The sequence below is a fragment of the Neodiprion lecontei genome, chromosome 7 (assembly GCF_021901455.1).
Source record: "Neodiprion lecontei isolate iyNeoLeco1 chromosome 7, iyNeoLeco1.1, whole genome shotgun sequence".
NCBI classification, from domain to species: Eukaryota; Metazoa; Arthropoda; class Insecta; order Hymenoptera; family Diprionidae; genus Neodiprion; species Neodiprion lecontei.
Genome location: NC_060266.1, coordinates 18,761,720 through 18,785,792, shown reverse-complemented (window position 1 = coordinate 18,785,792; position 24,073 = coordinate 18,761,720). Strand labels below are relative to the sequence as shown.

The window sequence follows — 24,073 nt, the reverse complement described above, 5'->3', positions numbered from 1 at the left end:
TCAGGAACGCACCCTGTGTCGATTAATTTGTTGCAAAATTCATATAGAATCGAAGTTGCATTTTGTTTTTAGGCTGAAAACGAGTTAGCCGGAAGATTGAAGGGCCACATTCAACAGGATTCAAACATTGAACTTTCCAAGCAAAATTGAAAAAAAAATTGCTGCATAACTACAACATAAGGATGACAAAGCAGTGAATGGTACAACACATATTTACGAAAATCAGTAGTCGCAACCGGACAAATTACAAACATCCACTGCTTCCGTGATGCTAAAATACGGCAGAGTAGTAGTCCGTTATCGTCATGCGTCTCGAAAATTATCCCATTTCTCTAAGATGTCACTACTGGAGTTGTGACTTGGAGTCGTAGAGCAGCGAACAATCTATATATATTCTTAATTGTCTATGCGCAACGAACGAACATCGCCATTTGCAAATTAATCGGAGTTGGATGCGTTTGCACAGAAGAAGTAGGCGCAAGTTTGCCGGACTATTCTTGTGCGGAATAAATATCGTCGAGGGACAAGAATAAATCTACATATTTTACGTACCATCGCCGCATTTTCCTTTCTCACACATTGATACCATCCGATCACCGTAAACCGTGAGTATAATATAATCGCCTTACGGCTCATTCGTCGTGCATGCATTTGTACGTATCTTTACCTTCATATTTTCTCAAGCGTCACTTCGACGCGAGAATCAACACTTCAATTTAAACTCGTAAATTGCGTTTATGCAAAGTAAGAACTTTATACCGCCCAATACACTAAATCGCCTGGCCACTACGCTGAATCAATTTTGACCATTATTTCCATTTCATGTCATTTAGCAGTTGAAAATTGACCAACCAAGACAATAACAATTGACTGTGTATTTTCATATCGTTGTAAAATTAGTCTAATTGGCCACCAAGTTTAGCCTATTTCTATGTTTCAATACCGATTTTCAAAATAAAAAATTTTATCACATGATTAGCTTGAAACACTTATTTCTGAAATTTTATTCAGTGAGCTGGTAACTTTTATTTAATCAGCTGGTAACAGTGACATGAGTTTGATGAAAAAAATTCACAAGCATCGTAAGATGTGAGTTAAACTTTCAATTTGATGAGTAATCATATCACAGATTTTTCATCAAGGTACCCTGATCGATTCCGTTGTTGACGTATATATTTCCAAATATCGAAGTTCATGTACCTGAAATGCAAAAAGAGGTTTAAAAGCCTCATTCTATAGACAGTTTTGAATAAAAACTCGCAATAAATTTTGACCTGAGGCAGAAGTAAAGAAATGGTACGGTTTCTATGAAATCGTAACAGTAAATTCATAGAATTCAAGCCGTTTCTTTACTGCTGTGTCAAATGAAAATGTTTCGGGGTGTTTTTGTTCAGAATTACGTATAGAATGGGGCTGTTAAACCCTTTTTTGCACTTGCGATACGTGGACTTTGATATTTGGACGTATTTCCGATAACGTCGAAATCGACTAAGGCAACCTCTTTACCCTACAATTTTTCATATTCGTGTTTCAAATTTTCATTCCCTTTCCACTCAGACCAGCATGTCGAACGGAAGTGGCGATCACGACGAGGAAGGGTACGTCGTAAAACTACGAGGACTACCTTGGTCCACAACCGTCGATGAGATATTGAAATTCTTCAACGACTGTAGCATTTCGCATGGCAAAGCCGGCATTCATATGACTATGTCGAGAGAAGGAAGACCCAGCGGTGAAGCATACATTGAAATGGACACGGAAGAGGATATCGAGAAGGCATGTAAACGAGATAGAGATCACATGGGACATCGGTACATCGAAGGTATCCTACTTGTTTGCATTTCTCACTTATACAGAAACCAGGAAATATCAAGACATTTGTTGCAATCTGAAATTTTTATGATTTGGTTTAAAACACTGCTTATATAGGTATTTAATTTTCACAATGCTAAAAAATTTTACTGCACAGCTTTTATTTAGTGGTCACAATGTATTTTTTTCAAGCAAAAATTTTAATTACATAATGGCGTGATTACGATTAAGCAAGACTGAAATAGAATTAAGAGAGGTTGACTGTTTTACCTTGCGACGAAAATATTAGTCTGGCATTTCATCAAATTGACATAAAAACATAAGATTTTTCACTGACATTAATCAAAACTTCTCCTAGAAAAATCTATATTTGTGTATGGAAAACTAGGAAATACCAAAAAATTGAAGTTCGTATTTTAAATAACAAACGGTATTCAAGATATTCATGATTTCTTGACCTTATGATTGAAAATTCAGTAACACATAAATTATCGTACAGTCAAAGTGAACCATTTCTTCATTTTATGCATGCAATCTTTACATACTGTTCATAAAATATCAAAATCATGTAATTTGTAACGTTTTGTTATGTTAATGTTACAAACTTCAATCTTCTAAAATGGCAGGAAATTTGATATGCTACTGAAGCTAACAATAAGTAACTTTACGAATGATTTGAAACTTTCTTTTATTCGTGGATGTATTCCATAAGAAAGATTTTGATTTTTGGAGTGTGATTTCAATAGTCCGTATCATTTTCTTTACAGTCTTCAAAGCCAAAAGGGGTGAGATGGAGTGGGTGGTTAAAAGGAGTGGATTGAATTTGGAAAATGCAATGGACGACGGCTGTGTTCGTTTGCGAGGTTTACCGTTTGGTTGTTCAAAAGAAGAGATTGCGCAGTTTTTTGCCGGTAAGTTGTCATAATTATTGTCATTGGTGTTCTTCCAATTTCACAGTTTGTTTATTATTACATCTATTGATGATGCAAACTAAACTTGATCTCCATTGTTCATTCGGCGAGTTTCTATTTCAAATATTTTCCAATTTATGCAACATACATTGATCTAAGCTACTAATTCCAAAACCTTTCATTGATGAGTATATTAACACATAAATTCGTTCAATTTCAACCCCTTCGAGACGAACTTGTAAATGTGTTATTGTGTTAGTACGCACTGTATTTTTGACAAGTTAAGCACAAGGTTCATTATACTGAATAACGTCCGGAATTTTGATAAGAATGAAAATAATCGTAAAAAGTGCACCTTTTCATAGCATTTAGAGATAGGCAAATATCAAGCAGTGGGTTTACTCCATTTCATTCGATATAGGTCAACATATTTATCTTAGTGATGCAATGTAAGTAAAGCTCGAGTTTTTCGACTGAGTTTCTTGTTATAACAGCCAATCAAAAAGCTATGCAGAGTATCTAATACTGAATAATGTGATGAACTATCCTTATCGTTGAAATGCGTGATTGTACCTGTGTGACAGTGAGTAAATAAAAACCATAATCAAATCTCTACTCTTTATTACAAGGATACGCACTTTGGATAGTCGGCTCGAAGGTGTTCAATCAAATATGAAAGAAAATCTAGTGTTTTCCTCAATTGATCGATAAAAGTTGTATATGTTTGAATTTTTTTTTTTAGTCCAGAACCTGCTGGTGATTTTTTTTCCTTCGATTTAGTGAAATTTCATGTTTCTAATTTTATTTTCAAACTTCAAAACTAAACAGTAACAGAAATTGTTCTCGGTTGATAATTTGGTAGTATTGATTTGAATTTAAATTTAAATCTTGTTGCTTCAAGATGATTTGTGTCTGAAGTATGGCTGCTGTATTGATTAATTGAAAGAAGTATCAAACACTTGCAGTAACAACAATTATTATACTAACAATAACGATTAGGAAATAGAATAACGAATGATACGTGACAAATAAGCAGAGTTTTGTTAATCAATTTACTTTTCTGCATTCACCATCATAAACACAAATACCATAGTTTCAGTAGCAACTTTGGGTGATAAAAGTTTTGCAGACACCTTTCTGGTTTAACGTGTCTTTAAATCGAGAGATTATATTTTTTTTTGTATACTCTTGCAATAACAGTCGGTAATTCTAGCAGGTTTAGCAAAAGTAATGCTAACGGAAACACATTCGATGGATAATCATAGTTTTGCATGTAGGAAGACATATGTTTCTTTTAACACGTTTATATTGATAAGGGATTTTTATTAATTTCAACATGTAAGTTATTAAATGGGCTTTAATTAAGCTACAATATCGTTCTTTGATTATGTGTGGGTCAGGGTTGGAGATTTTGCCGAATGGAATATCGCTACCTACAGACTACACAGGCCGCAGTACTGGGGAGGCTTACGTTCAGTTTGTTAACAAAGATGTTGCGGAGAGAGCTCTGCAGAAACACAAGGAAAAGATAGGACACAGGTGGGGCACTGATATTAGCTGGGTCTGGGTATACTTATCATTTCTCAATATTATTAGTCCCTAATAGGAAGGCATACTTATTTTTTTATTTATTCATTTTTCTACACAAGCAGTTTCTCTAACCCCAAGTTACATTTATCGTATTTATTATAACGTTTATTGGCAACGCAACACTTGTACTAATTAAATTTTGCTACAAAATTTTGATCGATTGACTCACTGATACAATTAAAATCGTATTCATATTAAACTTATTCAAGTATAATACATTTAAATATAGCTGCAAATTAGCGAATGATATTAACTTTGTGAAAGCTTGTGATGCTGTAATGGTTACGTTTTCTACTTGTTTCCTGATATTCTAATACTCGGATACTTTGTATAAAGTTATATTTAAAGTATGGCTTTGAAGCGAATAATGGGTTTAAATGAACGAAAAGTCTAGAATGTTCTGATAGATGCTTCGATTAATATCGTCATTTTTTCACGTGAAAGACGGACAAAGAGTTTGCGGTTCTTAAAACCCTGGAAGTCTGAGAATACAAGGTGAAGTTGAAAAAAATATTTCTGTCTCCCAGTATACTGTATGAGAGTAAAATCTAATTTGTTATTGCAGGATCGAACATTTTTTCGATTAAAAAGTAGATCGAAGTATGCTTTTGTCTTTATGTTGATTTGAAATGATTTATCTCAATGAGGCTGAAGTTTGGTACCATTAATGTAACCATTCATTATCCAGCTAAACAAAAATACCGTTCTGCAAATTTGAGATTGTACAAAATGCAGTAAAACCTGATGACTCAGAACATGTTGTGATATTCTGTGAACTCAACTACTTCGGTCAGCCCAAAGTTTCAAACAATGGTTTTTATATTAGTGCTGTGTTGTCAACTTCAATCTTGTAAGACTTTTTATCAATATAACGCAACTTGTTCCAAGTCCTGAATGCGAAGAATTTAGCTTGTGAAATTAGGAAACTGTGAGTTTAAAAATAGCTTGAAAATAGAACAAAGATCATGTTGATAGCAACGTTAGTCAGAACAGAAATAAGTGAAAAGTACTGTTGGCCCAACTGATACCCGTGGGTGGGTGCCGGGAGGGTGGTACCCCATACATCTTCAACAAATCCTGTGGGAGGTGGGTAGGGCTACCCCAAGGGCTATCACCGAGGGAGGGGGGGGGTCCACCGGAGGTAGTAAACATCAAATTACATTTGACACAGTCATACGACAAAGACAATGGTACTTCTCGCAACGCGTCGCTTGTGTTTCGGCCATCAAATTGGTTAGCGTCATTATTTTCTCAGCAATTACACCCGGTCTTTGCTGTTATTTATTTCACTTCGTAATTAGAAATTGATCTGTTGCAACGAGTACGATTGTCCTTGTATTTTACTACAAAATCCAAGTCTAGGAGGGCTGGGTTGGCATGGCGTCAACGTTGTATTAGGGTGGGTATGTAGGTAATAATTTTCAACGTCGCTCAATTTCAATCTGTCGTGGCTACTGAAGAAGGGGGGAGTCTGGTGCAACTGAAAACTGGGAGGTGGGGTATAATTTCCACGTATGGTACAACAGACATCTAAATTCATACTATATATTATTTCATTATTTATTAAATAATATTTCCTTTTTTTCCAGTTAGGTTGTTCGTATGTCAATAACAATGAAATTATTCTACAATAAAGCTCATTGTGAGAAGCCTTACCTAATCGTTTATTACAGACAATATATTTTACGCACTTTAAAAACTAGAACAGCATTCATCAAATCTTACGATCTGCTGGTTTGATAAATTTTAAGAAACGTCTAATTCTTACCTATTTAACACCTCATTGATCAAACTCATTGATTTTCTTTTTATATCTTGAAAAGAAAATCATCATCCTGTTTCATCACTAATAGTTTCTATAATAATTTTATTTTTTTTTAAATTTTTTTATATCCCTTGTACAAAAATCATAATCGTTTTAACAACGAAAAGTCGCTTTGACCTCTTCCAACGACATGAAATGATTAATTCCCTAATCATTTTACATCTGTAGAATTAAATGAGTAAGAATGTCATCAAGTGAGAAATTCGACACGAACAACCTAACTCCAACATTATACACTTTTAATTATTTTTGTACAAGGAAGCTGAATAACCAGACTTTGGTAATTCATTTATTATAGTATCAATAGTTCTCATTTTTCATAAATAACAATATAGGATCAGTATAGTAAAGTAGTATTGAACAATATGATCCCTCCTTGACATGAATATTGTGGTATTTGAAAATATGAAGAAGAAAACATTGTGGTAGACATCTTGGAGATCAGATGCGTTTCCGTGTGTGATTATTCTTTCATTTCTATAACAGTTTGAATAAATGCATAAAAATGTAGATAACATATAGCTAGTAAAGTCAGTCGATGGCTTGTTTTTATCAAAAAGGATATTCAAGAGTTCTATGTATCAGCAAATTCTGATCAAGGCTATGAATACTGATTCAGTCAATAATTAACGATGCCGAAAAAACACGAGTGTTGAATATTCCGACATCATTATATTGATCTGAAATTCTAATGACATTTTACCACAATTAACAGGTACATTGAAATATTCCGAAGCAGCTTGTCAGAGGTACGTGCCAGCATTGGTCCTAAAATGCGCGGTGGCCCAATGGGTAGTTTCAACCAAAGACCTGCACCCTATGATCGTGGGGACAGATTCGGAGGGATGAATCGATTCAGCAATAGCGGTAGAGGCTCCAGGAGCAGAGGTATGTGTTGAAATTCATCTTGGCACTGTAATATCGTAATTTTCAATGAAAAAGTTTATGAAACGATGCCAAATCTTCAAGCTTGGGGTAAGAGCGGTGACGATATACTTTCTAGAAATTTTAGTGTTCTTCACAGACAAATCAGAGGCTAGATTGGTACTTCAAAGGGGCATACGATACAAGTAGAAGATTGAAAAAAATGGGTGAATTTTGGGAATTTATATATTGACGTACAATTATTCAATGCGATTGGGGATTGTTTCATTCATAAGTGTGTACATAGATCAAGCTTTATTTCTACATTTTTCAAATTTTTTTTTATTCAAATCATCTAATAGGGAGCATTCTTATTGACAATCACGTCAACCACTGAGTTCAGTGACATATTTGGCAATCCCCACACTACCTCATTAACAGCTAAACCGATTTACTTGAAATTTAGAAACAGTATTCTTGAATAGTTTGTTTTTTGATTTTTTTCAAATGCATATACCCCTTTAAAATTATAAATAATATAGTTGGACTGAAACCTTTACCATATTTATTTTCTTAGACTTTGATAGTGGATTATGGGGTGGAAGCAATAACTTTGGATCGCGCGGCGGAAATATGTGTATGCGTGGCAGCATGGATATGAAGGGTAATAACTTTAGAGGCAGTGGAGACAATTGGAACGGTGGGAACTCTGGTCTTCACTGTATCCACATGCGAGGCCTTCCTTTCAGAGCTACGGAACAAGACATTGCAGATGTGAGTATACTTTTAATTAATAGCAATTAATAAATCTACTTACACACCCGAGCATCACAATTTGAGGAACACAGTTGAACATTTTTTACTTACCTTGGAACTTTGTATCCAACTTGTTCTTCGCGTTATCAGCTTCTTGGCATTCAATGAATTGTTTGGTTACTGAAAAGATGAATTTCGAATAATATTTCCATTCAACATGGCTAATCAAATTGGTATAAGACAGTTAAAAAATATAATGAAAATCACAGTAAAAATTTTGAAACTGATTAACGAGACTAGATGGACCTTTTTACGCGTTTGGTGACAAATTCTTTTTTTTACAGTTTTTCAGGCCTATTGTCCCTGTAAATATACGCCTTTTATTGGAGAACAGCGGAAGAGCATCAGGCGAAGCAGATGTTGAATTTGCCAGCCACGACGAAGCTGTCAAAGCTATGTCAAAGGTTGGTAAATTATCAGTAATATCTATCAGCAGTAATTTAAAGTGATGTGTCACTTTAGAATCGTATAAAATTTCAAAATTTACTCTATTTTCAACCACAGGATAAAAGCCACATGTCGCACAGATATATAGAACTGTTCCTCAACTCGTCTAGTGGATCAGGTGGTATATCGGGATTGGGAGGGATTGGCAATTTCTGCGGAGGTAAGCAGTAATACCAGAATTGTCTTGTTAAAAATATTGGATATAAACTGTAACATGCTTTTCTGTGAATTTGTAGATTACGATGTGTAAATCGCTGACAAAACAAAAAAAAAAAAAAAAAAAAAAAAAGGAAAGAAATTCACAGGGTTATTCCTGTAAACTTTTTTGTGATGATCTACTTTTTGTTGCAACTAGGGCAGAATTATGTCAATTACAATGATCCATAATACGACAACTAAGGTACACAAAGCTCAAACGTCATTTATATTTTTCAATGCATTGCAGGGTTAGGCAGTAATTTCAGACCAGGTTATTCACCGAACAACAGGGGTTACAACAACAGTCAACTCGGAGGAAATAACTATAATAGTTTTTGAGATAAGTGATTGATACTATGAGACGATATTTGTCAATGATAATGATCAATTTTTTTTTTTTTTTTGTCGTTTCCTATGACGTTCCACGTGATGTTTAAGAAGTGAACAAGTATTCAATTTGATTAAGATATTGTCAAATTACTATACCTGATATTAATTATATAAATTAATTAGCTTTATTATAGTTTCCTTATATCATCGTCACATTTATATACTTAATTACTTCGAGTTACAGACTTGAAATCTTCCTACTCTCGTTTTATTTACATTTGTATAAATATTAATAGTAATAATAACAATAATAATAATAAATCTTACAGCGTTTGGTAAAATTAAAGACAAGCCATACAGTGTCGTATAAGTTTATGATTTATTGCTATCGATGATATACGGTATATAAGTTATGGTAGTAAAAAAAATATCTTAATTTCATAATATATGCTTATAAACGATTGTGTGCATCCGTAAATTTTCGTGTGCTAATAGTACGCAAATGCCTAGTAAAATTTACAATTCACCAGAAATGTTGCGTCTGAGTAACTTTCAAGTCTATAACGTGTGTCTGTACTTATGCGATTAGTAGTCACCAGTTCGTAGTCAGATAAATTTTGGTCGGATTTTCATTTTGACATTTTTTCTCTTTTGTAGTGACTGGGGAATATTCAATCTCATTTACCGAACATTCATTAAACTTGGGAATGTGAAATTCTAGGGTACTAATACATACTTCAAAGTTCTGTATGCGTATAATATTTACAATTAGACAAGTATTTCTTTTCCGTATCCAAATTTCTTAAAAGGTTTTTCAGATATCAGATACCAGATATTTATACATTGTGCAATTATGTACAACGTAAATGTGTACTGATTGGTTTTGATAAAACAAATACCTAATTTACTAGATTTACAAAAGTTTCCATTACGTTAAATAGTTGGAAACAGTATAGAATTATTACGAATTCTTCTCCCCCTAGAAAACAAATAAGAATGAAATTGTAAATGTACCTGCTCATACAATTTGCGCTAGAAACTTGTATTTTGTAAGCGTGGAACTCTGTGACAAGTGTGCATATAAATAAATCTAAACTAAAAGTGAATAGAATTTTATATATCATATTCGAACTAATAAGATCATGGCCTTATAGGTCGAAAGTTAACAAGTGTCGTGACATATCCCAACTTCTCCAAATCTGTCCGTAACTTACAATATACTATATTTTCAAATCAATTATTTCGCAATTGAATTTCTTATTGATTTCTACCAATACTGAAATAATACGAATAAAATACATATTTTGATACCGGATACGTAGTCTGGTGGAAACTCCCTTGAATTGTATCAAGTTTGAAAAGCGTTTTTTATAACATGACTTTTGTACCGAGTTTTTCCAGTTTACTTGGTCGGATAAAGTTTAATTTAGGCATTTGTAAAAGCGCCGTGATCACAATTCTACGGGTGAGTGTGACAACTTCAAAAGTTAATTAATAATGGAACGCGCTCCGATGCCTTCGACGCGAGCCGAGAGAGACAGCGTCATGATGTATATGTCGAAGTAAAGCCTAGGAAAGGCGGAGAAGATGTAAAGTGTTCATTTTGGCGTGGATTATTCATATTTGAGCGTAACGATCCCGAACACGTCCGGTATGCTCGCTAGCTAACCCGTGACTGTCGATTTCGTCCAAGCGTTGTTATAAACAAACCATTTGTTTGTTGCTAAGATTCCGTCATTCAGCTATACTCGTAGCTTGCTAATAACGCTTGACGCTTGATACGGTAGACTCATCGAGAGTTTAATTTCAAGTGAAATATCCTTTTATTCTTAAAGACTAAATACATTTTAAACTGGAATTATTAAACAAGATTTGTGATACTCCGACATATATATGTATGATGTATTTGTGTCTCTCTCTGTACAATCCGTTCTAAAAACCAAATTCGAGAATACGAAGATTCTATGTATTCTGAAGCGTAGATATCTTCAACCGTGGTGATGACTTAACTTTTTGCAGATACTTTACGATACTGCTACGCGCGCATGCGCATCTCCATAAGCTGCAGAGACAAAACACATGAGCCCTATTTCCCTCGACACGTTGCCTCTATGCCGTAGAATAGCAAGCGCACGTTCCAGTTATATTATATTTCAGTGGAATTACTATATCCGCTCATGGAGGGTGTAATTCGTTACCTATGTCAATGCCATATCCCAAGAAGATTTCGCTTTGTAGCAGAGATTCAACAATTTCGCGCGGTAGCGCCAGTGCCGCCATTTTGAAAATTAGTTTTTGCTTGTGCCACATTCGACTGACGGCGCGCGAAACGCGGCCCCAAAATTTACCAATGTGGAATAGAGGCCTAAGAGCCGAGGAGGTCTAACTGCTTTGCTCGTCATGGCACAGACGGTAAAATGGCGACGAACGACTCGAAGGCGCCGGTGCGCGTCGTGAAAAGAGTGCAGTTTGGTATTCTTTCCCCAGATGAAATTGTAAGTAAATTATCATCCCCGTTTCCAGCATCGCTTGGGCTACGTAAATATCAACTTGCCCGATATTTTCATACTCGTATGAAGCCGCTAGCCCGATATTATGCCCAGTTTTTGTACCTTCGCCTCGATCCTCCTGTTGGTGCCTGGGGAGATGGAAGAGTAGTGCGTGAAGTGCCTCGCGCGTCAATCTTGTCTTATCTGTTCCCCGAATTGGGTCCGCTGTAATTCGTTAATCACTAAAGTTTTCCTCGTCAGTCGTGCCGCGCAGTCGAGCGAATGCTTCACTCAAATTAATGAGTATTACGATGCCCGTATAACTATGTTTATTCCCGAATTCCCCCCTCCTATAAATTTGAGCTATCAGTCCCGTTCTCGATCAAAAGTGAAAACTGACCTCGGTATGAATTGAAAATATTCATATGTTCGAATTTATCGATGTAGGACGGGATTGAGCGGTCGCATTTCGATGCAGTTTCACCGCAAATTTATTACGCAAACAAAACATTTGCTGATGTAATATGAATACAGGAATTCTAACGTTTCCTAGGCCATTAGTCATCTACATTGTTAATTTTCCATTGTTGTTATACGTTTGGTCTATATTTACACTGATAAGATTGAACTTCATGTTCATGCTGTATATTATAGGAAAAATTGTGATTTCGTAATTTTAGGATGGATTGTAATTTAGCAAATCGTACCAAATAAAATCTCATGTTCTAAAAACTCGATATTTTCTCTGTGTCTGCATCGTAAGGTTATAAATTAGTGATTATTTTCCATGTTTCTTTGGGTTAATGTTACTAGCTTTGACCTTGTGATTGCTGAGTATGTAGAAAGGCAGTTTATTATCATAGAATTCAAGGTGTTCGGTGATTCTGGAAATCCTGGAAGTATCGGAAATATTTACACCTGTTTATTACACATTACGGCTTCGAAATACTTTTACTTACTAGCAGTGTGCGAATATTGCCTAATTAATCATTTTGTAAGAATCGTAGGTAATTAGTTACATAGTTTGAAATTTCATGTATTTTTTGCTAGTGAAATATAAACAGCAAACTTTTCCTCGAGTTTATTGTTTTGCACGTGTAATTACCTATGCATCAAAAAACATGTAAAAGCCGACTTCTACTTATCTAAAAATAATTTGAACCATAGCGCCGCATGTCAGTTACCGATGGGGGAATCCGTTTCCCGGAAACGATGGAGGGCGGCCGCCCGAAGCTTGGCGGTCTCATGGACCCTAGACAAGGGGTGATAGATAGACATTCTCGATGTCAGACATGTGCAGGCAACATGACAGAGTGCCCTGGACATTTTGGACACATTGATTTGGCCAAACCAGTATTTCACGTTGGTTTCATCACAAAGAGTATCAAAATATTAAGATGTGTTTGTTTCTACTGCTCAAAGCTTCTTGTCAGTCCAGTAAGTATTGGAAAAAGTATTACAGAAATAAAAAATGAATATAAGAAGAGAAAAAACCAGTCGATAGGTGTTGTGACGTTATAAATTTTGCTCCTTCCACAGCACAATCCAAAGATAAAAGAAATTGTCATGAAGACCAAAGGACAGCCCCGAAAGCGATTAACATTCGTATATGACCTCTGCAAAAGTAAGAATATCTGTGAAGGTGGAGATGAAATGGACATAAACAAGGACGGGCAGGAACAGCAACAGGCGGATAAAAAACCAGGACACGGAGGATGTGGTAGGTATCAGCCAAACCTGAGACGATCAGGCCTGGATGTGTCCGCGGAATGGAAACACGTCAACGAAGATTCACAAGAAAAAAAGATTGTATTGACCGCGGAACGCGCCTGGGAGATACTGAAACACATAACGGATGAAGAGTCTTTCATTCTTGGTATGGACCCCAAGTTTGCTAGGCCCGATTGGATGATCGTCACGGTACTTCCGGTTCCTCCACTCTCAGTCAGACCAGCAGTCGTTATGTATGGCTCGGCAAAGAATCAAGATGATTTAACGCACAAGCTTGCTGATATTATAAAATCGAACAACGAGTTATTGAGGAATGAGCAGGCTGGTGCAGCTGCGCACGTTATATCAGAAAATATAAAAATGCTGCAATTCCATGTGGCCACACTTGTAGATAACGACATGCCTGGCATGCCGAAGGCCATGCAAAAATCTGGCAAACCATTAAAAGCTATTAAGGCGAGATTAAAGGGGAAGGAAGGAAGAATCAGAGGTAATCTTATGGGCAAACGTGTGGACTTTTCAGCGCGTACGGTCATCACCCCAGATCCAAACCTCCGGATTGACCAAGTCGGTGTCCCCCGTAGCATAGCTCAGAATTTAACGTTTCCAGAAATAGTGACACCTTTCAATATCGACAAAATGCAGGAACTCGTGCGACGAGGTAACTCGCAGTATCCCGGAGCAAAGTACATTGTCCGAGATAACGGGGAGAGAATAGATCTAAGGTTTCACCCGAAACCCTCAGACCTTCACCTCCAATGTGGATACAGAGTAGAAAGACACATAAGGGACGGCGACCTCGTGATTTTCAACCGACAACCGACCCTGCACAAAATGAGTATGATGGGACACAGAGTCAAAGTTCTACCTTGGAGTACATTCAGAATGAATCTTAGCTGCACTTCTCCGTACAACGCTGATTTCGATGGTGACGAAATGAACCTGCACGTACCTCAGTCGATGGAGACCAGAGCTGAAGTTGAGAACATTCACGTCACACCTCGACAGATCATTACACCTCAGGCAAACAAGCCTGTCATGGGTATTGTGCAGGATACGTTGACTGCCGTTAGAAAAATGACCAAGAGAGACGTATTCATAGAAAAGGAACAAATGATGAACATTTTAATGCACTTACCCAGCTGGGATGGGAAAATGCCCCAACCCTGCATCCTAAAACCAAAACCATTGTGGACCGGGAAGCAAATATTCTCCCTGATCATTCCTGGCAATGTGAACATGATCAGAACCCACAGCACACATCCAGACGAGGAGGACGACGGACCTTACAAGTGGATATCACCCGGAGATACAAAAGTTATGGTCGAACATGGGGAACTGGTTATGGGTATTCTGTGTAAAAAGACATTAGGTACCTCAGCCGGATCTCTTCTTCATATTTGTATGTTGGAATTGGGACACGACGTGTGCGGTCGTTTTTACGGGAACATTCAAACCGTGATTAATAACTGGCTGCTGCTAGAGGGTCACTCGATTGGTATTGGAGATACGATTGCCGATCCTCAAACATACTTGGAAATTCAAAAGGCTATCAAGAAAGCCAAGGAGGATGTAATAGAGGTGATACACAAGGCGCACAACATGGAACTGGAACCGACACCAGGTAACACGCTTAGACAAACCTTCGAGAATCAGGTAAACAGAATCCTAAACGATGCTCGTGACAAAACTGGTGGTTCGGCGAAGAAATCTCTTACGGAATATAACAATTTGAAAGCTATGGTCGTATCTGGTTCAAAGGGATCGAACATCAACATTTCTCAGGTCATTGCGTGTGTCGGTCAGCAAAACGTTGAGGGTAAGAGAATACCATTCGGATTCCGCAAACGCACCCTGCCACATTTCATCAAAGACGATTACGGTCCTGAATCAAGAGGGTTCGTTGAAAACTCATACCTTGCCGGTCTCACACCATCAGAGTTCTATTTCCACGCTATGGGAGGTAGAGAGGGTCTCATTGATACCGCCGTCAAAACTGCTGAAACTGGATACATTCAGCGACGTTTGATCAAAGCTATGGAATCTGTTATGGTTCACTATGACGGAACAGTTAGGAATTCTGTTGGACAGCTTATTCAGCTGCGTTACGGAGAGGACGGACTTTGTGGTGAAACCGTAGAATTCCAAAACTTGCCAACTATCAAATTGAGCAACAAGGCATTTGAAAAGAAATTCAAATTCGATCCAACTAACGAGAGGTAAGTCAATAAGATTATCTTAATTTTCGTTTCGTATTGCGATATATTTCCAGTTCATTTTGGTCTACAAAAAGTGGGTGAAGGTCAACCATTACTGTTACTACTTATCAATGAGAAACAATTCCGAGACTGTAGATGTACTCGGAATTCAAAACTGTATATGGAAATTATTAAGCTTTAGAATTTGAATGCTCGCGATATTTGAAAATCAAGTTGATCGCAACATTCTTGTATTGCATGATTGAGCATATCTTTGATCAACAAAGAAAAATGAAACTGTGAGATTTATTTCTAACTATGGTCATATTGTTTTTCGATAGTCTTTTACTTTTAAATATTGAGTATATCAGACCTCAAGCTATTAAAGACTTATTTAGATAGTCACACCTAGAAACGCATGTGAAATGGTATTACGGTTCTTTGTTGGACATTGCTATATGAGCTGATAACAGAAAATGATTCATCTCCAACGTTGATACCATGGAATAATAATAAACCGGCTATTCATCTCTTAGAATACATGGTGACGACAGCTCGGGAATAGCCAGGGGATTGCATCAGTCATGAAAAGTCAGGGAATTACCCTATTTGTTCATGTTTTTTTTTCTCAATCATCTGGAACTTCCGTTAGTACTTCATAAAATCAATGAAACTTGATTGATTTTTACGTTGTCTTGCCTACTTATATATACTTTAATAGGGCGAAGCTATGTGAAAATAGCACAATATTTCATAAATTCGGTGGTAAACGATCAGAAAATACAAACATTTGGTTCAAAGAATCAGGTATAGATCCAAGGATATTTACTTCAGAAAAGTTTGCATTACCCTAAAATATTTTTCCGAAGTTAATCATTTTGATAGTTACAGCTTCCAACTTGTAGCAATCAATCTTACAAATCCTGAATAAGAAAATTAAAATGATCTTTTTTCATATTTTTGCGTCACTATCCATGTACACAAAATGTCAAGACTGACCCTATCTTACTTTCTGCAGATACCTTCGTCGTATATTCACTGAAGACATTGTCCGTGAAATGATGGGCTCCGGAGATGTAATTTCAGTGCTTGAGCAAGAGTGGGAACAATTGAACAAAGATCGTATTGCATTGCGTGAAATTTTTCCCAGTGGTGAGTCAAAAGTTGTGTTACCGTGCAACTTGCAGAGAATGATATGGAACGGGCAAAAAATATTTCACATCAACAAAAGGGCGCCAACCGACCTCAGCCCTATCAGAGTTATCCAAGGTTAGCGAATTCATCAACTTTTCCATTTCAAAGTTATTATCATGACACTTTTTACATAATTTCATGTGGCGTGATTTATTCATAGGTGTCAAGGATTTGTTGGAAAAGTGTATTATCGTGGCTGGTGACGACAGATTGAGCAAACAGGCTAACGAAAATGCTACCCTGTTGTTCCAATGTTTGGTACGCTCGACTTTGTGCACCAAATGTGTTTCTGAAGAATTCAGATTGTCCACTGAAGCTTTTGAGTGGCTGATTGGTGAAATTGAAACTCGATTCCAGCAGGCACAGGTTTGTTTTTTGAGATTCATCATAATATTTTTAAGAATTGAAGTAAAAGCAGAGAAAAGCCACGACCAATGTTGGAGGCCCCATTTTTGCTAAACTCGAGCCTGTTTAGTTAGAGTAGAAGTTGATATTTAATCATCGTCTGAAAAAAGCTGTAATAAAACAAATTGATTGTTTTCTTCAGACGCTGTACTGATATGTAATAAAATGTAATGAAATAGTGCTGAAAGTCACCAAGATATGAATCAAATGATTTACATGTACAAAGAAATTTTATAAAAATCAAATTAAATAGGTATTCCCTGGAGAAATGGTGGGGGCATTGGCTGCCCAGTCTCTTGGTGAACCTGCAACACAGATGACGCTGAACACTTTCCACTTTGCTGGAGTATCGTCCAAGAACGTAACTTTGGGAGTGCCGAGGCTAAAGGAGATAATCAATATCAGTAAAAAACCAAAGGCTCCTTCGCTAACTGTTTTCTTAACCGGAGCAGCTGCCAGAGATGCGGAGAAGGCCAAGAATGTACTTTGTCGATTGGAACATACAACTTTGCGAAAAGTCACTGCAAATACTGCAATCTACTATGATCCTGATCCCCAAAATACAGTGATCGCCGAAGATCAAGAGTTTGTTAACGTTTATTACGAGATGCCAGATTTTGATCCGACTAAAATCTCACCGTGGCTTTTGCGTATCGAGTTGGACAGGAAGAGAATGACAGGTATCGTAATTTTTTATATTTGTATTGGGGAATTGGAGGATTTCAGTTAAAAAAAAAAAGCAGAATATCCCCCTAGATGTATAGTGCTTTTTTTTTTTTTTTTTTTTGAAATGTTCATTAGAAAGGTCAGTGTGAGAAGCTTAATAGATCTTCTTTAGAAACGAATAAAAAGAAAGTCATACCTCACAATTTTTTGACATGGTTAGACATTGCCAGTTGTGTATTCCCCTCGGGATTAATATTTATGTGTGACTAATGTTTCCAGATAAGAAATTGACTATGGAACAGATAGCTGAAAAAATAAATGCTGGGTTTGGAGATGATCTCAATTGCATATTCAATGACGACAATGCTGAGAAATTGGTATTGCGAATAAGAATAATGAACAGTGATGACAACAAATTTCAAGATACCGAAGAAGAGACTGTCGACAAAATGGAGGATGATATGTTCTTACGATGCATTGAAGCCAATATGCTTAGCGATATGACATTGCAGGTAAACATTGCCTTAAATTCTATGAAAATAAAAAAAAAATTGAAAATCAAACAACAAATACAAACAATAATTATTTGACTTGAAGTGGTCTGGAATTGATTAAAATTTAATGTTTATACAGGGAATAGAAGCGATCGGCAAAGTCTACATGCATTTGCCACAGACAGATTCAAAAAAGCGTATTGTAGTCACCGATACCGGGGAGTTCAAAGCTATTGCTGAATGGCTTTTGGAAACTGATGGGACAAGCCTTATGAAAGTTTTGAGTGAAAGGGACGTCGATCCAGTACGTACATTCAGTAACGACATCTGTGAAATATTCCAAGTATTGGGTATTGAGGCTGTGCGTAAATCAGTTGAAAAAGAAATGAATACTGTACTGCAATTCTATGGTCTTTACGTGAACTATCGACATCTTGCGCTGCTTTGTGATGTCATGACTGCTAAAGGTCATCTCATGGCTATCACTCGTCACGGTATAAACAGACAGGACACCGGAGCACTCATGAGGTGAGATAATATTTGTAACAATCGTTATTTCTTCTAGATCTTGTTCTTTGCATCGCTCTATTATTACTGTACAAATTCAAGGGTACTGTAAACTAATTATAAAAAATACGAATAATGCAATTCAAAAGAATACTTTGCTGTGTATAATATACATGAAAGTGGAAATTTTTGCCCTAAAAGTTATATTTTTGCAAATTTCTTACGACAGCAAAAGATGATTTTGTCCAAATAAACTGAAATACTTAAAGCAGGATAGTTTCCTTCGAAATTCAATGGCACAGCTTTTGGCCAGTTTATTAATATACTAAACATAAATGAAATCTGTCATTTTAGATGTTCCTTTGAAGAAACGGTCGATGTTTTGCTTGATGCCGCATCTCATGCTGAAGTCGATCCGATGAGAGGTGTGTCCGAAAATATTATCATGGGACAACTACCGCGTCTTGGCACTGGTAACTATCAGACGATCAACTACTTATCTCAAATAATTGCAACAGTACTGATTTGAATATTTTCAAATATTTTATTCCATAATCCCCATTTTCCACAATTCTCTCGTTCAGGCTGTTTTGACCTCCTCCTCGATGCAGAGAAGTGTAAGGCTGGTATAGAAATACCAATGGCAGTGGGAGCTGGAATGATGGGTGGGGCTGGTATGTTCTTCGGAAGTGCTGCTACACCTAGCATGAGTCCTCAAATGACACCTTGGAACCAAATGGGTGCAACTCCTGGTTACGGAGCCTCCAGCATGTCTCCTGGTGAGTCGCAGTTATATCTGTTCATATATTACTTAACCTCATACGAAATAGAGATGTTTAATTTCTCTGAATTTTGTAAAATTTTATTAGTTCATTTTGTACTAGCTAAAAAACTGGTAACAAAGCGCATCTAATCATTTGTAGCCATTTGTCTGGAAATCAGGGGAATGTCAGGAAATTTTCTATAAGTCAGACCTGAAATACTTGCAGAAGTTCTTTGAAATTCTGCACGGAGTTAATATTCAAAGTGATCTTTAAATTTTTTAATTTTTTACTAGCACTTTGAGCCAACTGTTCATAATTTTACTATCGCTCCCTTATTTTGTAAATTCTTGTCTCACTTGCTACCCTCGCTCAATTATTAATATCTACTTATAAAGTTAATCATAATGCTATTAATAACAGTATGAATATGTATACTGAAAGTAGGAACTTCATATTTACTAGTACGTACAAGCCTTTTATTAATAATATAAACAATTGATACAAGTATACTAAATAAAACTTTTAAAGAAATAGAGAACAAGTATTAAAAAATGCGACATATCAAATTGCAAGAAGTCAGAAAAAAAGTATAATTTTGTTCAGGAAACCTGGGAAAAGTCGGAAAATTTTCTAAATTAAATTAAGTATCCTCCTCTAATTGAGTAAATTTAACGCAAAATCAATGTAGACAAACCATTAAAAAATTTTGGACCCACTTTGAAGTGATTTGTGAAACTTTTTATTTTCTTGTTCTCGTGATAATCAAAGAATTGAATGCTGAAATGAATTATAACTTCCTTTTTCACAGCCTTGGGAAGTGGCATGACACCTGGAGGAGCCTGTTTTTCTCCATCGGGAGCATCAGATGCGTCAGGTTTATCCCCAGCCTACTCTGTCTATTCACCACAACCTGGGAGTCCGGGCAGTCCAGGGCCCAGCATGAGTCCCTACCCGATGTCTCCGGCAGGTGGAGCCTCACCAAGTTACTCTCCAACGTCACCGGCATACTTACCAACGTCACCCAGTATGACACCTTCCAGTCCAAATTACTCACCAACTAGTCCAACGTACTCGCCAACTAGTCCGAATTACTCACCGACCAGTCCTAGCTACTCGCCGACAAGCCCAAGCTACTCGCCAACGAGTCCAAGTTATTCGCCCACTAGTCCGAGCTACTCACCAACTTCCCCAAGTTATTCGCCGACTAGTCCGAGCTATTCACCCACGAGTCCGAGCTACTCGCCCACGAGTCCGAGCTACTCACCGACTAGCCCGAGCTACTCTCCCACGAGTCCGAGCTATTCGCCAACGAGTCCAAGCTACTCACCGACTAGTCCAAGCTACTCACCTACGAGTCCAAGTTATTCACCAACGAGCCCGAGCTACTCGCCCACCAGTCCAAGCTACTCGCCAACAAGTCCAAGCTACTCACCCAGCTCTCCAAATTATACACCTGCTTCGCCGTCGTATTCCCCCACTAGCCCCTCTTACTCGCCTAGTTCACCTCAGTATTCGCCCGCCAGTCCAAGCTACTCTCCTAGCAGTCCTAAATACTCCCCAACCAGTCCCAGCTACTCCCCTACCTCCCCGTCGTTCGCCGGTACATCGCCGCAGTACACGCCGGCTAGCCCCACTTACTCGCCGACTAGCCCAACCTACTCGCCTACGAGCCCCAGCTACTCACCAAGCTCTCCGCAACGCACAGCTTCTGCAAGCACGGGGTACTCGCCCAGCAGTCCCAACTACTCGCCGACCAGTCCAACTTACTCTCCGTCGAGCTCACAGTATTCGCCGACTAGTCCCACCTACACACCAACCAGCCCAAGCTACTCTCCTACAAGTCCTACATATTCGCCGCCAGCACGTGGCTACTCTCCGACCAGTCCTACTTATTCGCCTGCGTCGCCTGCCTATGAAACTGACGATTAAAAAGGTGGTAATTAAGACACTGAAATCGATTTTGTACAGAATAATTGATTCATTGAATATGTTTGTTGGTGGGCAGAAATGAAACCGACGTGACTTCTATTTGTTTGGCCCGTGTCGCATTATTATTTCGTGCATTGTTGACCTGAGGGTAATTGATTTCATGAATCTTATTTATTCGTTTTTTGAAGTGAAGTTAATTCGAGTAAGTTGGCTTTGCTGACAGAAATTTCATGACTTCTATACAATATGTTTTACCAACGATGCGTTTTAAATGGTGGATTTTTGGTGAAAAAATGTAAGCATAAACATTCCAAAATAGAAAAAATGACCCATCGATTCAGACCCAGACGAAGTTTCCTAATTTACGTTACAGCCTAGGGCCAAAGGGTTAGAGAGTGTTTACAAATATTCTACAATGTATATCATACCAAACATTTTTGATCATCAGCTAAACTAGGGTAAAATGTGTATAAGGTGTGCTGACAGGCCGATATGGTAACGTCGTACCGCACTTATACCTATAATTAGATTGTTATATGATATAATAAACATGTAAGTTATACTATTATCCTTAGATCTCTCAATGAAATATTGTTAATAATAAAAAACGAAAAAAAAAATCAAATTAAATAAGTTGAATAGAAATACGGAAAAGCGTGCGATGTACACGCATGAATGTATAATTTCGCGTGCATAAATTATTACGATTCACGATTAAAGCGCGAAAGTATACAGTGATGTATGTATACCTATTAGCCTTCCAGTTGTACACAAGTAGAATATTTGTATACGAACATGTTCGTGGATAATGGATAAGAATTTCTTTACACTCACGGTGTTAATTGTTGACCAAGCATAAGTTTTAGCTTCTTTTATATCTGTAAATCACGATAAGTTCATCGCCATTTATTTAAATTACTCATAGCAGTTATATCCGGAACCAACGCAATTGTGCGTTTAAACCTGAATATATGTACGAATGCATTTTTATAAAAAAAAAAACATACGTGCTGTTATTTTCTTTTGTTTTTTTATACTTATACATGTACATACATGAAGACATTACTTGGCATATAAGAAAACAGAATATCAAATTAAACTTTATTTTCGGCATATGAAATGTAAAACCACGTTTACGCTAAAATAAATGATATTTTCAAGAAAAATATACATCATTGAAATTTTCATTGAGATGCATAAATTCTGCATTTTGTATTAGTTTGAAAATTGTAAGGCGGGATGATAGGAGTATTTCATAATACCACGAATGCGCGGTAAATCGATTGGATACCAACAATTGATCGCCGTGCCTTAAAATCATAGTAAATTGTGTTTCTACGAAAATTTAATTGACAGTAGACTCTGTAGAACTTCTTGCACACTAACGTCTCCCTCAGTATGCTGCCGCATCGCAACTCAGGTGCGCTGGTACGAATAAACACATAAACATAAACTGTCAAATAGTAATTATAACGAACTGATATGGATCTAGAAAACTTTAATTTTAATAATTATGATTACATTTTCTCGTATTTTTTTGGTGTCAAGGTTGAATTCTGAACAGCGTTATTTTGATGGAAAGTAGAATGAATGGTCATGGGTAAAAGCTGATTGTGGGACATTATGGAGGATTTAGGGAGGTATGAAATTGATCGCCGGTTCATCGGTTTGTTTTTATAATTCATCAAGATTTCTAAATATTTTTTCTGCGAAATCTTTTTGGAAAAAAATTTGAAGGTAAATGTACCAGGATTTGAACAGTACATTAAATTTGTTATACAATTTTTCATCATACTTCAAAACTACTGAACCGATTCCAATTTTTTTTCTGTGAAAAGCTACGTCTGGTCAGGCTTGAGGCTATATTTCGTCACAACCAGATCAATAGTTTTGGAGCTATAACGATATTTGTAAGCCAAGACGGAAAGGGATCGCACACTTATATGCGAACCCTGAGTAAACTCTTACAAATAGAGGAAAATTATTTTCAAGAGTTTTAAGGTCTCGATGAGATCTGCATAAAAAATATCTATAAGCTTCGCAAATTCAAAACGAAAATATTCGCTGACGGAGTCGCGATGGGATCCCAGTAGTAATATAAATGCACATAGGATTGGATACAACTTCCTACTCTCATAATAGTTATTCTAAGATATTATTTCAAAGGCATTAACAAATCTTACACGTAAACTTCAAATAAGAGATCTATCCCCTTGAAGAGTAATGAGGCAAAGCAGACTCACGATCGAAACCATCGACACTTGGTGGATCCGATCAGGTACACTGCCCCATAATAATAACGTTCGAAAAATCATACTTCTACTAGCCTTTCCGTGTTCAGCTAATTGGTACCCAACATAGTTTGTTCGATAGAAGCTTGATATCTTGCCCATATTGCCTGGTCCTCTCTATAACTTTTTGCTAAGGCGAATTTCCCACATAGACGTTTAAACTTATGAACGTCATTTCCCAAATAGAAATCGACGTTACAGAACAGCATTATGTTTCGATGTCTGAATTTGTTGCATTGCACGTCTTTTCGACGTGTTTTGGTACCACTGTTATTCGGGAAGCGGCCATAAGCACTCGATGAATGCCAGATATACGGGTCGTTTGAACGCGGTTTATTACAACTATTAGAAGCGCTTCTGATAAAAACGCAAGTTTTTTTTTCAATTCTCTACTGATCGATGTCAGTTTTCTGATGTTTTTCACTGCCCTAGATTAATGTTCCATTCAAAAACTTGTTATCTCACCGTCAGGAAAACAATCTTCTTCAAAAGACCGTTTAATTTTCAAATTTGGCACGGATATTGCAATAGCTCGTTATGCGATTTTTAAAAAAATGTCTCAACATTTAGACCTCGGGGAACACTTTTGCACAAAAAATAAAAAACCAGACG

At 37.0% G+C, this 24,073-nt stretch overlaps 2 protein-coding genes across 2 annotated transcripts; both read left to right on the top strand.

Annotated features, from left to right (window-relative positions):
- Positions 1–418: 418 nt before the first annotated feature.
- Positions 419–9,899, top strand: LOC107225108 (heterogeneous nuclear ribonucleoprotein H). The gene is made up of 9 exons (XM_015665445.2): positions 419–605; positions 1,558–1,822; positions 2,580–2,723; positions 4,124–4,262; positions 6,854–7,026; positions 7,580–7,776; positions 8,103–8,222; positions 8,323–8,425; positions 8,711–9,899. Exons 2-9 carry the CDS (start codon positions 1,564–1,566, stop codon positions 8,800–8,802), a joined length of 1,227 nt encoding a protein of 408 aa, XP_015520931.1. The 5' UTR covers positions 419–605; positions 1,558–1,563; the 3' UTR covers positions 8,803–9,899.
- A 1,234-nt stretch (positions 9,900–11,133) lies between these two features.
- On the top strand, positions 11,134–22,238 carry LOC107225106 (DNA-directed RNA polymerase II subunit RPB1). Its single transcript, XM_015665442.2, has 11 exons — positions 11,134–11,288; positions 12,450–12,719; positions 12,822–15,232; positions 16,230–16,480; positions 16,566–16,771; positions 17,064–17,490; positions 17,756–17,988; positions 18,110–18,498; positions 18,832–18,950; positions 19,062–19,256; positions 20,050–22,238. Exons 1-11 carry the CDS (start codon positions 11,211–11,213, stop codon positions 21,168–21,170), a joined length of 5,700 nt encoding a protein of 1,899 aa, XP_015520928.1. The 5' UTR covers positions 11,134–11,210; the 3' UTR covers positions 21,171–22,238.
- Positions 22,239–24,073: the final 1,835 nt, after the last annotated feature.